Source organism: Heloderma suspectum, chromosome 1 (assembly GCF_057233095.1).
Source record: "Heloderma suspectum isolate Gila_16-S chromosome 1, 16-S_ref, whole genome shotgun sequence".
Lineage (NCBI taxonomy): Eukaryota > Metazoa > Chordata > Lepidosauria > Squamata > Helodermatidae > Heloderma > Heloderma suspectum.
In genome coordinates, this window is record NC_139458.1 from 413,111,124 (window position 1) to 413,125,809 (window position 14,686).

Here is a 14,686-nt window from a genome sequence, read left to right on the forward strand (position 1 = left end):
GTTACTTTAAAAAGTTGTAATAATTTTATATACTCATTAATTACATTGAAAACGTGATAAAACTCAGTAAAAATAATTACTAAGAAAGAAAAGAATGCTCTTATCTTCTCCTCCTGAAGCCACAGGGAAGTGAGGAGCTTCCCTTCAGGTCTTTCCTCTTATATGCGACATTCCATGGGTTGTATGCGTGTAGGTTTGCTTGCCTGTGACATGAATATCTCTGTGTGTGAAATTCGGAGGTTAACTACCTGCAGGATGCTTTGCCCTCTGCATCTAGGTAGCTTCATTCTGCACATACCTGCAGGAACAGCAACAATTACTAGAAGGGTTTGTTCCTGTTCCTGAAATCTCCTCTGTACATTCTGTGCAGTATCCAAGCTTGAGGAAGCATGATGGAGGAAGAAAACCTGTGTGTGAGTGGCTGAGAGGCCACTCTGAATCAGACCATGGGTCTGTCTAGCTTAGTACTGTCTATGTGGATTGGCAGCGGTTCTCCAGGGTTTCAGACAGGAGTGTTTTCCAGGCCTATCTGGAGATGGCGGGAATTGAACCTGGGACCCTCTGCATGCAAAGTAGGTGCTCTGCTACTGAGCTATTCCCCTTAAAGAGAAGGTGTGGGGGTTACTTATTAAGAAACACAAGATTCTAACTGGAGGAGCAGGAAAGGATGATGTGTGAGTGACCTTATTTGTGGAACTGTGTCTCTTAAAGAAATAAAATAAAATCAAAATTATGTGTTGAAGGTAACCCAAATTCCCCATGCGCACAAAGAAAACGGCTGAATTATGAGGCCAGAATAAATGATTTACCTTTTGCGTGTTATTTATCTATTGGCACCAATAGATAAATAATTTAATGAAGCAGCATGCTCTGTTATGCAAAAAACAGGCCCTTGCTCCAAAGAGCTTACAAACAATAATAAGAAAAATTACGAACCTATTTGCGCACTTGTGAAGGACCGATTATTTTTTTAAAATTATGAACCCATTTGCACACTTGTGAAGGACCAGGAAAAAGAACAAACAGTTGCAAACATAATTGCTCAGAAAAGGTGTAGCAATCAGAGGGAGCTGGAAAAGTTTCCCTCTGTAGGGAATTAGAGGATACTGGAGGAGTTGTGCCACAAAGGCCCCTGGGATACACGTAGGGAGCAGACGGGACTATGGGGGAAACAAACCATGGCAAGTTGCAGAGTGCCTGATTGTCTGTAGGGAGTAATGTGGGTTAGTGAGCGAACAACCAACTCACCGTGGCTTGTTCTCAGTTTGGCTTATCGTGACATGTGAACTGGGCCACTGTAGCTACAATTTCAGGAATGGGGGAGGTTGTGCCAATCATGCACTGAGCAGGAGTAGACTGTCTGGGAAATTGTGGGGAGTGCATGTGTGTGGCAGTCAGGGGAGGATGGAGGGAAGGTTCCACCACGTGCAATGCTGTATGTGATGGCGAATTGCTTGGCGGCGGCTTTTCAGCCTGGCTTGAACAGGGTGCTGTTGCTGTTTTTGCAGGCTTGGCACTGGAACGCTCACCCAATTCTATCGCTTCCCGGACCCGGCTATCGGAACGGGAGGAGGAAGTCATGGCTTGTTTTGAACGTGCATGTGTGGTCGCTCAACTGTTCCTGCAAGAACTTGAGAAGGTAAATGCAAGCCTACTTGAAATGCCCCGAGGGACATCTGGAGGGGTGGGAGATGGAGGCACCTGCAAGCGCTGATGGCAGTGCTGGTCCTTTGGATTTTATTTATTCATTTATTTATTTTTGCTGACATAAAAACAACCTGTGGTCCCTTACAAAGTAGCAAACTTATTATGGCATAAGCTTTCATGGGCTAGTTTAGGTTTCCCCAGCCTGGCTTCCTTCAGAGGTGTTGGACTACAACCCCCATCATCCCAGCCAGCATGCCTAGTTTGGAGTGTGCATGATGATGTTTCATTTCAGCTCTACTTTACGCAGGGCCAGTTTATAAGCACACTTCATTCAGTCTTCAGGACCAGTGTCAAAGGTAGGCATGGTCGGGCACATGCCAAGGGCCCACACCCCAGCAGGGGCCCACTGACGAGAGCCCCTTGGACTTGCTCCTCCTCTTCACCCTTGCAACCTGCTTGTTTACCTGCCACTTGTTGTGGCCCAGAAAACCATGGTGGTGAGAAGGAGAAGCCGTAAAAGCCCCTGCCGTTTTGCTCGCTGGCTCTCTGCCTGTCAAGCAAGCAAGTGGTAGCTCTACTGAGTGCTTTGCAAGGGAGTGCTTCTTCACATGGCGCATAATTAAACTATGGAACTCACAACCACGAGATGTAGCAATGGCCAACAACTCGCAGGGCTTTAAAAGGGGGTTAGACAAATTCATGGAGGAGGAGGTTATCAGTGGCTCCTAGTCTTGATGGCTGTATGCTACCTTCAGTGTCAGAGGCAGTAGGCCTATATACAACATTTGCTGGGGAATATGGAAGGAGGGCGCTGCTTGGGGGCTTCCCATTGGTGCAGCTGGTTGGCCACTGTATGAACAGAATGCTGGACTAGATTGGCCCTTGATCTGATTCGGCATGGCTCTTTTTATGAGAAAGAGGAGGATATGAGCAATAGCAGCTGGTGGCAATGGCAGTGAGTAGATAGACTCACTGAGAGAGGGGGCCCATTGAAGGTGTCTTGCCAAAGGGCCCTCCAAAAACTGGAGCCCGCCCTGGCAGATATGCACGACTTGTCATCTGCTGAGCTGAACAGGCCCACCTGCCAGCTGATTGACAACCTTCTTGTTTTTGCAATTCCAGGCAGGCGCCAGAAAAGAGGGTGGGTATTGAGCCCCCTGGAGGGCCACCATTTCTGGCTGGGGTCTGCGCATCTGTCTTCACAGCCCGCAGCCCCCTTCTGTAGGCCTGAGCTATAGCATATTACCAGAAGTATGGGAAAACTTCTAGATAAGTGCAGGCATCTCCCCTTGGCACCCCTTGTGAGAACAGGACAAAAATGACCAAAGACCGTCAGTTAAGAAATAACAAGGAGAATCCAGTGCAGTTTTCATTTTGTCTCTGTCTTGTCCCATTTCCCGAACATTGGCCCATTTTCTCAGTCTTTGGGGAAGAAGGCACACTTTTAATCCAATTGCTGTCACTGTTCATCTGTAACAATGATGCCTTGTTTCTCCCCCCCGCCCCCGCCCGCACAATCTCCAACTACCAGAGCTTCGGCAACTCACATGGAAGAGGCATAAAAGGTGTCCATGCATTTCCTTCGGACTTTGAACTTCCTTACTTCCTGGAGGCAGCTGTGCAGAGTGCCTACGTGGCTCACTTAAAAAGGGGGTAGGTGGATACAACTCACCTGCAATTCTGGATGATTCATGTTGAATGGAGTTTCATGAAATAAGCCTATGATGCAGCCCTTTGCAAACCAAAGGGTAGACACAGAACAAGGTGCGAGGGTTACACTTGTATACAAAAGAAAAGGGTTGTTCAAACCAACCCATCCCCCCCACACACATTTTCAATTAACATGTGAGGGGGTGGAGGCAATGTGCTTGCTGGCCATGCCATTGCAGCCACGTCTTTGGTGGTAGTGAGAAAGAGGCCCTGTGTACATATAGCTCTGCATGCGTAGGGCTCCCTCACCTGATTGGGAACCCTGATTGAAGGGATCATTTGAACACCCGTAAGTTCTGTGTCAGCCTTGTGCTCAGTGCGATTTATTCCCAGCTAAAGCGGTTCCGGCCCGACTATTAGGCAGGGGAGGCAATTGCCTTAGGCTGCAAATGCTGGGCTGTTCCTCCTAAATGTCTGAGGTGTTCTCCTCTGTTGGGCGACAGAGCTGCATATGCCACACACAGCCTATCCTGAGGTCCCCTACAATAGTCTGCTGCCTCAGGTGTGATGGAAGACACTATCCCGTTGCCAGCATTTATGTAAAATTCGACTTCCAGTCCAGCTGGCTTCTCTATGTGGAATGGAAAGGGGGGCACCATCTTCTCCTTCGCCTTAGGTGGCAAAATGTCTTGGGTGGGCCCCGCAGCTATGTGTGCATAGGAGTGCAGCCCTGGTCTTCATTTAATCCCAAATAAGCCTGGTCTTATCACTAGCAGACGTGTCAACCATGACTTATAAGAAACCTGAGCCATGATTCAGTTCTCAGCTGACGAACACAAATCTTTTTATTGATTCATTGATTTGATTGATTGCACTTTTAAACCATCCAGTAATCCAAGTTCCTTGAGTGGTATACAATACAGTACAATATAAAAATACGGTCAATAAAACAATGAGTAAAAACAGCACATAATCAAAACAAAATTCAAATCGGCAGCAAAAAAATTAGCAGCGGTGGGGCCACCACTGAAAAGGCGCTCTCTCTTGTAGCCTTGCGTCATTTGGCAGGGGCACGTGGAGGAGGGCCTTAGACAGCGACCTTAGGGTCAGGGTGCGTAGATATCTTCAGGTAACCCGGTCACAAGCTGTTTAGCACTTTGAATTGGGCCTGGAAATCGACTGGCAGCCAGTGCAGATGGGAAAGCACTGGCATAATATGATCACATCAGCCAGTCCCAGGTAGCAGTCTAGCTGCCGTATTTTGGACTAACGGACGTTTCTGGACCATTTTCAAAGGCAGCCCCGCATACAACGCACTGCAATAATCCAAATGGGAGGATACCAGAGCTTGAATAACTGCTGCAAGGCTATCACTGTTCATGTAGGGATGTAGCTGGTATATCAGCCTAAGCTGATCAAAGATGCTCTGAACTACCAAGTCCACCCGAGCCCCCAGTGACAATAATGGATCTGAGAGCACCCCCAAATTACGAACCTGCTCCTTTAGGGGGAGGGCAACCCCCTCCAGAAGAGGCTGAACACTAGTTAACCAAGCAGACTAACCACCCAGATCAAGTCTCTCCGTCTTGTCTGGACTGGGCTGAGTCAAAATAATTGGTTTTCAGCACAAAAGGGCCAGTGTATGAGAAGGCAGTGGCACAGTTGGGTGTTTCTTTTTCTGCCACAAGAGGGTGCAAGCCGATCTCTTAATAGGTGACGTGTATATCTAACATTTTGAAAGTGGGGAAGGGCACTTGATCACGCTCGTTATTATGTGAGTGGTTTCCAGAAGTGGAGTGGTTTATAGAAATGCTCTTGTTTTGTGTGTGAAAGGTGGAGGTGTCTAGAATTCTGCCAAGCGAGCGGATTGCCAGTGTAGAACATTAGGGGCCGTAGCTCAGCAGTAGAGAACACGTTTTGCATGCAGAAGGCCCTAGGTCCGATCCCCGGCATATCCAGGTACGAGATCTGCTGCCGGTCAGTGTGGACAATACTGGGCTAGATGGACGAATGGTCAGATTTGGTATAAGGCAGCTTCCTCTGATCTTAACAAATCCCTGCAGGCCATGACACATTTTCAGATGTTTCCCGGCAGTGTGAACAATGTCCCTCTCTGCATCTGTTCTTTTGTATATAGCCACTTCAGATATGTCAGTCTACTGCATTGAATGTGCACATTCCACTGTGTAAAATAAAATCTTAAGTGGTCCTTTTGGGAGGGAGGGACTTTAGAGGAGGTTCATAGCACTGAAGGGAACTTGGAAGTCATCTAGTCCAGCCCCCTACTCAGTGCAGGCTCTGCAATACAGGATGCAGATGCAGCATCCCTGTGAGATGGCTGTCTAACCTCTGCTTTATACCTCCATTGAAGGAGAGCTGAGGTCATAGAATCATAAAATAGGAGGGTTGGAAGGGGCCTACAAGGCCATTGAGTCCAACCCCCTGCTCAATGCAGGAATCCAAGTCAGAGCATCCCTGACAGATGGCTGTCCAGCCTCGTCTTGAATGCCTCCAGTGCGGGAGAGGTGGTCTGTTCCACTGCTGAACACCTCTTACCAATAGGAAATTTCTCCTTACGTTTAGCTGAAATCTGTCCATTTGTCTGTACAGGGCTAATGCTTTCACTCTGTTAACAGAATTGGTCTGCAGAGGACCCTTAACCAAGGAGAAACAAGTGAAAAGCATTGGACAACCTGTAGTGTTGTTATCAGTATATTTAGATCCTGCGTTCCTTCAAGGAGCTTATGTCGGGATACATGGTTCCCCCAATTTTTATCCTCACAACAACCTGCAAGGTAGATTCGGCTAAGAGGTAGTGATTGTCCCAAGGTCACCTAGTGACCTTCAAGGCTGGGTGCAGATTTGAACCTGGGTCTCTCCAGTCCTAGCTGAACCGTCTTAACCCAGACTTCCCCAGCATGGTGCTCTCCAGATGTGTTAGACTGTAACTCCCATCATTCCCAGCTAGCATTCCCATGCTGGCTGGGAATGATGGGAGTTGCAGTCCAACACATCTGGAGGGCACCAGATTCAGGAAGGCTGTTCTGGCCGCTGCAACGTACTGGCTCTTTGTGCCGAGCATGAAGAAGAAAAGATGCAGTCACTTGACAAAGCTTTAAAATGTGAACCATAAAAAGCTTCCATATGTCCCCTGTGCTCATCAGAGATCTTCTCATAGGCCACCATCTGGGATAAGGCGCATGGGAAGCTATCCTTTGAAGGTCTCATTGGCTTGCTTCATTACCATTAGCCCAACCTTAGCATGCTTTTTTTTTTAAATGTCAGAGATGTTCTATCTTTTCTCCACCCCTCTCCATAGTATTGGTTCATAATCAAGCCTTACATGTCCTGCCTTTTACCTTCTCTTAGCAACATTGTTAAAGGAATAAGAAACCTCCGAGAATTTTTACGGACGATGGAAACAAAGGCGACACAGAGCTTCAGAATGGTAAGGCCAGTTCATTGGAAGATGTAGTAGCCGTTCTTTTGGTAGATAGAAAGGTGGGAAGAAAATTGTTGGGGATTCTTGGGCATCTTTTTTTCCTCCTTTTTTACATCCTGGACATGGAGTTTGAGTATGGCCTTGCAATTCTTTATTTGCTAATTGGCTAGCAAGGTCAAATCAAATGGCGTTCAATTCAGATAAACACCACCCTTAATAGCATTAAGGGTTAGAAATGTTTCTGTGTATCTGTGGTTCTCCCCCCATTCCCCCATGAGAGCATTTGCAAGAATTGGGGAAGGCATTATGTTCTTTATAACTGCCACCTTTCAGCCTAATGTAAACTTGTTTTCTCTAGCTTTGTCTCACTTTTAATAGCTGTATAGAGCTCTGTGTGTGTCGTGATTCTGGGGAAACAGAATGTGGTAATAGATGTAGAGATGGGAAAGAGAACTGAGAAAAAGAAGGGGGTTTCAAGCACTGCATTTCAATGGATCCATTTTGGGTCAGACCCACTCCCCCTCCAGAGTCTGGTCTGATTTGAAATAGATTCCTTTTGGCTGTGGAACTTTGTGTGAGCCTTCCCCACTTCCCCTCTTTTCCCCAAATTTACCAAGGATAATATTGTTCTGATGATGTGTAGAATCCTGGATGCTGCTGTGTGCATGTGCTCCAAGTGTCCAAAGATGCTGTATACCAAGGAAATTAAATTCCCCATGGTTCCTAGTGTCCCCCAAAGCTGTCATGGTTGCTTACAGCACTGAGGATTATATGTTTCATAATTCCCAGCATGTCTAGATGCTGATGGGTGTGCTTGCAGCAGCATTTACAATCTGAATTTAGCATTCCTTCTCGCCTCCCACAGTTTGGAAAGGGACAGGACAGGCTCTCTGTGGGTGCAGGGGATAGGGAAGCTGCTTGTTCTGCAGTTGAAAACTTTCTCATCCTATTTAAGACTAGTAATGGCTTTATTGTTTTAGACATAAGCCATACCAAAAACGAGCTTAAAAGAGGTAAACTTCCAGATTTGCCACAAAAAGCTAATTTCCAAAGCTTAGGAGCCACCACCAAAAAGGCTTATTCAGCACTGGCCACCAGTCTAAGAGATGGTAGGACTGCCAAACGTTTCTCATTATCAGCTCTTAAGTAATAGGAAGGTAAATATGGAAGAAGACACTGGCTACATTCAAATGTCACAATCAACCTCAGGTTTGCAAACTGCCTCCTTCCCTCTTCTCCTCCAATGTGGCTCTGAAGAGGAGTTCAGAAACATTTTATTCTTTTTTTGATTAACTGCAACTTGACGTTTTCTCTCAACCTGAAAAACTATGGCTCATGTTAACTATGGTTTGCTTGGAACAAACCAACTTCAAACCATGGAATTTGAAATTGACTTGTTTCAACAAACCATAGTTAAGATTAACCACAGTTTAGGGTTCTGATGTAATGCTGACCTGCAGTTAATCTAAAACAGAAGCAAAAGATTCTGATCATCCTGGAGCCACACTGGAGGATGAGAAAATAACTGGGGAGGGCATGTGAGCCAGACGTTTGTCATGATTTCCAAATACAGCCATTGTTGTTAACTATTGACAATGTCATCATTTCTGAAGTTTTGGGATGCCTTGAATGACGAAGGGCTCGGTTTTAATCTGGTATTGCTGAAACTTTTAATAATGTTTATAAAAAATCAATGACAAAAAGGCTTTTTGGATAGTAGGATTAACATGACAAGACATGTAATTTAATTAATTTGGAACAATAAATGGCAATGTGTGAGTGCATTTTACTTGTGGGCACAAAATGTATTCCAAGCAGAATGATGCCTTTTCTTTGTTTTGCCAAAGGCTGTTAAAATATAAATCAAAGACTAGGGCTATTCAGATTTGTCTGATTGTATTCATGACAAATGTGAAATTAATTGATGTCGCTAGCGAACTGTGCAATAAAGAGAACATGCACATGAGTGTGTGTGTGTGTGTGTGTGTGTGCGTGCGCGCATGCGCGCGCACACACACACACACACACTCAAAGGAAGTGGGCTTTTCATTAGGGAGTTTTATTTTCAATCAAAATGCGTAGTCCACACTGAGAAGCAGAGATCATTATGTTGACATTTTGTGGAGCTATTGAGATTAATATTTATTGTTATTTATTCTTCTAGTGCAGGTATTCTTATGGGAACCTTTCTAAATCAAGGAAAATCAAAACCAGTGTCTTGTCCTTTGAGAGCGTCAAAGACAAAGGAAGGAGAAATATTTCACAGTGCAATCCTGAACACGGTTACTAGGGACTTAATTCTGAGCAAACCTGCTTATTAGGGCGCAATCCTCTGCATGTTTAGACAGAAAAAAACTGCAACTCCCAGCATTCCCTAGCTAGCATGGGGATTTGAACCCAGATCTTCCCAATCCTAGTTCAAAACTCACTATACCACATTGATTGCACTGTCAGTGACTCTGAAAGTGCAATCCTATGCACATCTACTTAAAAGTAAGACCCACTGAATTTAGGGGGCTTAATCCCAGGTCAGGGAGCAATTCTGTGGCCACTAGACAGTGTCTGGACAGCCGTAGGATTTTTTGGTTTATGGGAACTGAACTTGGAGCCAGCGCTCCGAGCTCGGTTTCCAGAAATCTGGCTCCCCGCCCTCTCCCCTGCTGCCTTGTAAGGGGTGTGTTTTGTCCCTGGCTCTGCACTTGAAAGAGCAGCGTGGAGTGGCTGATAAGGGGGCGTTCCTGGGGGCGGGGAGGGAACCGTGGAAGCGCTGGTACGACTCTTCCTATGCACTGTCTGGCCTCCCCCCCCACCCCCCCACTCTGAGGTCGCCTGGTTAGACAGCCGAAACTGGCCATCTAGCTGCAAATGCAGGGTGGCCGGAACATGGAGGAGAATCATAGAACCATAGAATCATAGAATAGTAGGGTTGGAAGGGGCCTGTAATACCATCCCGTCCAACCCCCTGCTCAATGCAGGAATCTAAGTCAAAGCATCCCTGACAGGTGGCTGTCCAGCTTTGTCTTGAACACTGCCAGAGTAGGAGAGCCCATCACCTCCCTAAGTAATGGATTCCACTGTCATATTGCTCTAACAGTCAGGAAGTTCTTCTTGATGTTGAGCCAGAATCTGTCTTCCTGTCACTTGAGCCCATTCTTCCGTGTCCTGCAGGGATGATCGAGAAGAGATCCTGGCCTTCCTCTCTGTGACAACCTTTCAAGTACTTGAAGAGCGCTATCATATCTCCCCTCAGTCTTCTCTTCTCAAGGCTAAATGTGCCCAGTTCTTCCAGTCTCTCTTCATAGGGCTTTGTTTCCTGTCCCCTGATCATCTTCGTTGCCCTCCTCTGAACCCTCTCCAGCTTGTCTGCATTGTGTGGTGCCCAGAACTGGACACAGTACTCCAGATGAGGCCTAACCAGTGCTGAGTAGAGGGGAACTAGGACTTCCCGGGATTTGGAAGCTATACTTACTTGGGACCGATCCCCTCTGCGCTCCGCCTGCCCTGCTGTATTGCCTCTGCAGTGGGTGTTGAACTCTTAGGTTAGAAGTGCCAAGATAGTGATAAATCAGACTCAAAGGTTTACTTACAAGGAGTACTTTATTGGGTAACTTACAGCACGCAGGCATACCCAATGGTTGGATCAGACAGCTTCTCTGAACCCCGAGCCATTGGGCACAATGGGTCTTATACTCTACAGGTTAGCAATAAGCAGCGTTTCAGCAGCACGCGCCCCTAGCATTAATTCTCAGCATAAACTAACGGCACTTGGTTCTCAAGCATAGCCACCTGCAGCTTTAAGGTAAACAAACTCTGCTTCTCAGGCTCGTCAGTGATAAGACATTCTCCTCATTAGCAAGGAATGTTCTAAGAAGGCTGTTGTCGGCCCTTTGAATCATCTGCACATGCTCAGAGGCTTACTAGCAAGGGAATTGCACCAATAATGAACTTAAGCAAGCATTATGGATCTCTACGCCCCTCTAACACTGCAAATGACTTGGCTACGCCTCTGGGGCCAATACACCTGCATCGGTTAGTCGGCCGTCTCTGAGTTTGGAGGCGGCCAACTATCCCCATAAGATTGTGCCCTAAGTGTGTTTAGGGTTGCTGCTGAACTCATTTTAAGAATAGGCATGGGCCAACTAAGGAGGAAGAGGGGGAACAGGATGATGGGTGACTATTTTATGCTTTCTGAGCTGTGATGATGGGACTCAGAGAAGGTTAAAGCCTCTGAAATGTAGGGGTGTGTATGCCCTTTCTTTAACCACTGTGAAGTCCCAGAATGATCAAACCGGGCAATTACAAATAAGATGGAAGGCGCTCATGGCCTGATGAAATGGCCTCAGTTTGTAGGTCAAAGCCTCCCCGCCATTCATTCCAGTGTCGTATCGGAGCCACCGGGAGCACCGGACGGAGCTGTCAGTCTTGGCCCAGTTGACTTTCTGGGTGACAAGGAGAGATTGCAGGAAGAGTAAGGAGGAAGTCATGGCTTTGCACACCTCCTTTGGGGGGTGGAACCACTTCCCCATCTGCTCTATGGTGGTAATAATGACCCACATCAGAGTCCTCAGCCTGGTGTATTTTGTCAGGGTTTTTATCCAGAAAAGCAGGCTATAAATCTATTACATATATACATACATGCATAAGTGTGCGTGTGTGTGTGTGTGTACACGTACACATATACAAGCACACACACAATATCTCATATAATATATGTATGTATATATTTGTGTGTGTGTGTGTGCATATCTGTATCTATATATCTTCTTCCCGCTTAATCAGAGGCACCCTTTCAGTCAGTTAAAAGTCTTGTAAATCGATTAATCTAACTGATGGAGGGAGCAATCCTATGGCCACTATACAGCAGCTAGACGGCCATAGGATATCTGGTTTTCTGGGAGCTGACCTCGGAGCCCGTGCTCCAAGGTCAGTTCCTGGAGAACTGACCTCCCCTCACTTCTGCGCTGCATTGGAGCGCTGCGCTGCCCACAAGAGCAGTGTGGAGCGGCTGAAAAGGGGCTTGTCTGGGGGCGATCTGGGGCGGGGAGGGCAGAAGTGCCTGTACGACGCATCCAATGTGTCATACAGCAGCCTCCTCCCTTGCTCCGCTCTCCCACGGCTAGACAGCCACATTCAGCTGTCTAGCCGAAAATGCAGGGCAGGAGAAGTGCGGAGGGAACGATCCCCTCCGTGCTTCTCCTGCCCTGCATTGGATAGGCGGTTGTTTCTGAGTTGGGAGGCAGCTGCCTATCTGAATAGGATCACGCCCTAAGGGTGCAATCCTAGGCATGTTTAGACAGGAAAAAGTCCTATAGCTCCCAGCATGCCCCAGCATACTGTTCACACGAAGTATTACCCCTATATTTTGGCTGTGCTTAGAACGCGAGAATGAGAGCGATGTCCAGAGCAAAGCTTCACTGTGTACCTGAGACAATCAATAAGGCATCTGTGGCTGCCCCGACTGAGTTTAAAAAACAGTCCGGTGCAGACCCAGCGTATCATATTTACTGGCTCATAGCTCAAGAGGGAATGGTTAATCCTGAGGATGAATAAATGCATCTTTCTGGGTTTAAAAATGCCCACCTCCCCGTTTTTCTTTCCGTTCTTCTCCAGACGGCTGCCAAGCAGTTGGCAGAGCTGCTCCTCCACTCCCTGAGTGAAGACTGTTATTGGAGCCCCTTATCTGATCCACTTCCCGAGTTCATGAACAAAGAGGATAATTCTTACATTTGCACTTCTCTGCGTCGAGGACTACAGCTACACACTGGAGATAAGTGCGTACAATTGGGGGGGGGGGCGGTATTGGATCCGGGCAAAAACAGTGCAATTTAGACATTTTACAACTGCTGATTAATACCAGTTGTTTCATGCTGCCTGCAAATCCTCCCTGTCCAGCCATTGGCTGAACTGGTGTGACGTCACGGAATCTTCAGATTGTTTTAATTACCGAAAGGCAAGAGGCCCTCACAGATTTCAGGAAACCTGGTATAGGTGCAATAGGACAAATGTAAGATCATTTTGGCTGAGAGAAAAGCCTCATGAAGGACCCATGGGCAGGAAAGCCCATGTGTTACTGGTGGGTCTGAAGTGGGAGGGTTGGGAGATAAGTGTCAGGGAATAATTAGGCTGTGGGGGTGGGGCAAAGGGCTTTGAGGCAGGCTGAATTTCAGACAGACATTCAAAATAACAGCCAGATCTTTGTTTGCTGGTCTCTGTGGGCCATATAATTTGCTTTAAAAAATATTGAACTTTAACCAATAAGTATGAACGGTGTAACACAAAGACATAAGAAAAAGTCATAATATGTCAATTGCGCTGTTTGGCTGTTCCCTGTTATTATATGTTTGTCTACTCTCCAGGACAACAATACAGTTAAGTATTAATTGGCCTATATGTTTCTAATAAACATTAAGACTGCTTTGATTGCATGAGGGAATCTTTCCAAAAGAAAGAACGAGTAGCAGCAGTTGGACAAAATCTGGGGGACTCTTTATTAACATATTAGAGAAACTGTAACCATGCAATTGATAATAAATCCTGCTTTACTCTTCCTCCAATTAGCCTGCGGTGATGCATTAACTTTTCTGCGAGTGTTATTTGTCAAACCATTGAAAACCAGCTCTCACGCTGCAAAAACCTAACTCCACATTGGGAGTTTTTAGATCCATTTTACTCAGGAGAAATGTAGGTTCATGAATACAGGGTTGCTGACCAATAATTTGCAACTCACTTGAGTCAGAACTGAGTTTTCTCCTAAGATACATTCCACAGCTTTTAGTCATCCTGGTCTGAAGAAACTATTATATAACAAATGAATTATGCATGAGATGTTTCAAGTTTCTAGTCCTGTAGTTGTGTTAATAAGAGTATCCTGTGACCCTAATTCCTGATGTTGTGTGTGTGTGTGTGTGTGTGTGTGTATATATATATATATATATATATGAGTTTGTTTGTCTTACAGCATCTACAGTCCCCAAGACAACGTTGAAGAGGCTCTCCTCCTCCTCCTGATCAGTGAATCCATGGTAAGCCGAACAGGAATTGTTATAAAGAAGGATAACTTTTAAAGCATAATTGGGATGATACTTGACATTTGCGTGGCAGGAATTCCAGGTTTCTTTTCTGAACTGCAAACTGGCTTCAAGTTCACAAAATCCTGCTTGCATGGCTGGAAAACAGGCAGTTGTCTTTCATGCAGGGAAAGCTGCTTTTTCTTCTTCTGAAGCGTTGCTTGACAAGTGGTGGAGTTGGGTAATTTTAGATTCTGGACTTAATGGCCTTATGGGGGGAGTTCTTTAGATGGCAACATGTATTACTTCACTTTCTTAAAAAAGTGGTAAGTCTGCCCTGCTGCGTTTGGGGGCCCTTCTGCTCATTTTGCTGAGTGGGGCCCCAGACTTCTGCCCTGAAATCCTACCCTTATGGCACCATTGTTTCACGATGACCATTTTAAGCAAATATTCAATGAATGGTCTGAGAAAATTTAATAACAAACTGTGACTTGCCATTATTGTGGTTTAGGGACAGTATCATTTTGTGTGTGTGTGCGTGTGCACGCACACACAAAACAGGCTTAATAAGAAAGCAGTATTTTCATCTCTTTATTATTCAACCATCATGTTAAAGCAACTCAGAATTTTTGTATGCTAGATCGGTTTGTGGTCAACGAATCTTTGGGCAAGAGAGGCTGTGGGCAAGACAGAGATGAAGATAACGATGACCATATATTAATTTATATATATATGTATGTATGTATGTATGTATACCCTGCCCTCTTGCAAAAAATACACAAGGCAACTTACATAAAATCAATATAAAGCCACAAAAAGATAAAGATAAAACCCAAAAACAAACTAACGAACAAAACAAACAGTTTTAACCAGCAAGAGAATATACCATCATATCAGTGACTTTATGGTGACTGTACAAGGGATTTCCCAGGAGTTCATT

General features: G+C 45.7%; 1 protein-coding gene across 2 annotated transcripts in view; it reads left to right on the forward strand.

The window, feature by feature from the left end:
* The window catches only part of TTC7A (tetratricopeptide repeat domain 7A), a 258,341-nt gene that overhangs the window by 18,654 nt on the left and 225,001 nt on the right, over window positions 1–14,686 (forward strand). For both annotated transcript variants that reach the window (XM_084829018.1, XM_084829019.1), the window contains exons 4-8: window positions 1,509–1,639; window positions 3,179–3,300; window positions 6,667–6,745; window positions 12,350–12,510; window positions 13,698–13,761. In XM_084829018.1, the coding sequence (XP_084685144.1) occupies window positions 1,509–1,639; window positions 3,179–3,300; window positions 6,667–6,745; window positions 12,350–12,510; window positions 13,698–13,761 (557 nt within the window). The remainder of the gene's footprint in view (window positions 1–1,508; window positions 1,640–3,178; window positions 3,301–6,666; window positions 6,746–12,349; window positions 12,511–13,697; window positions 13,762–14,686) is intronic.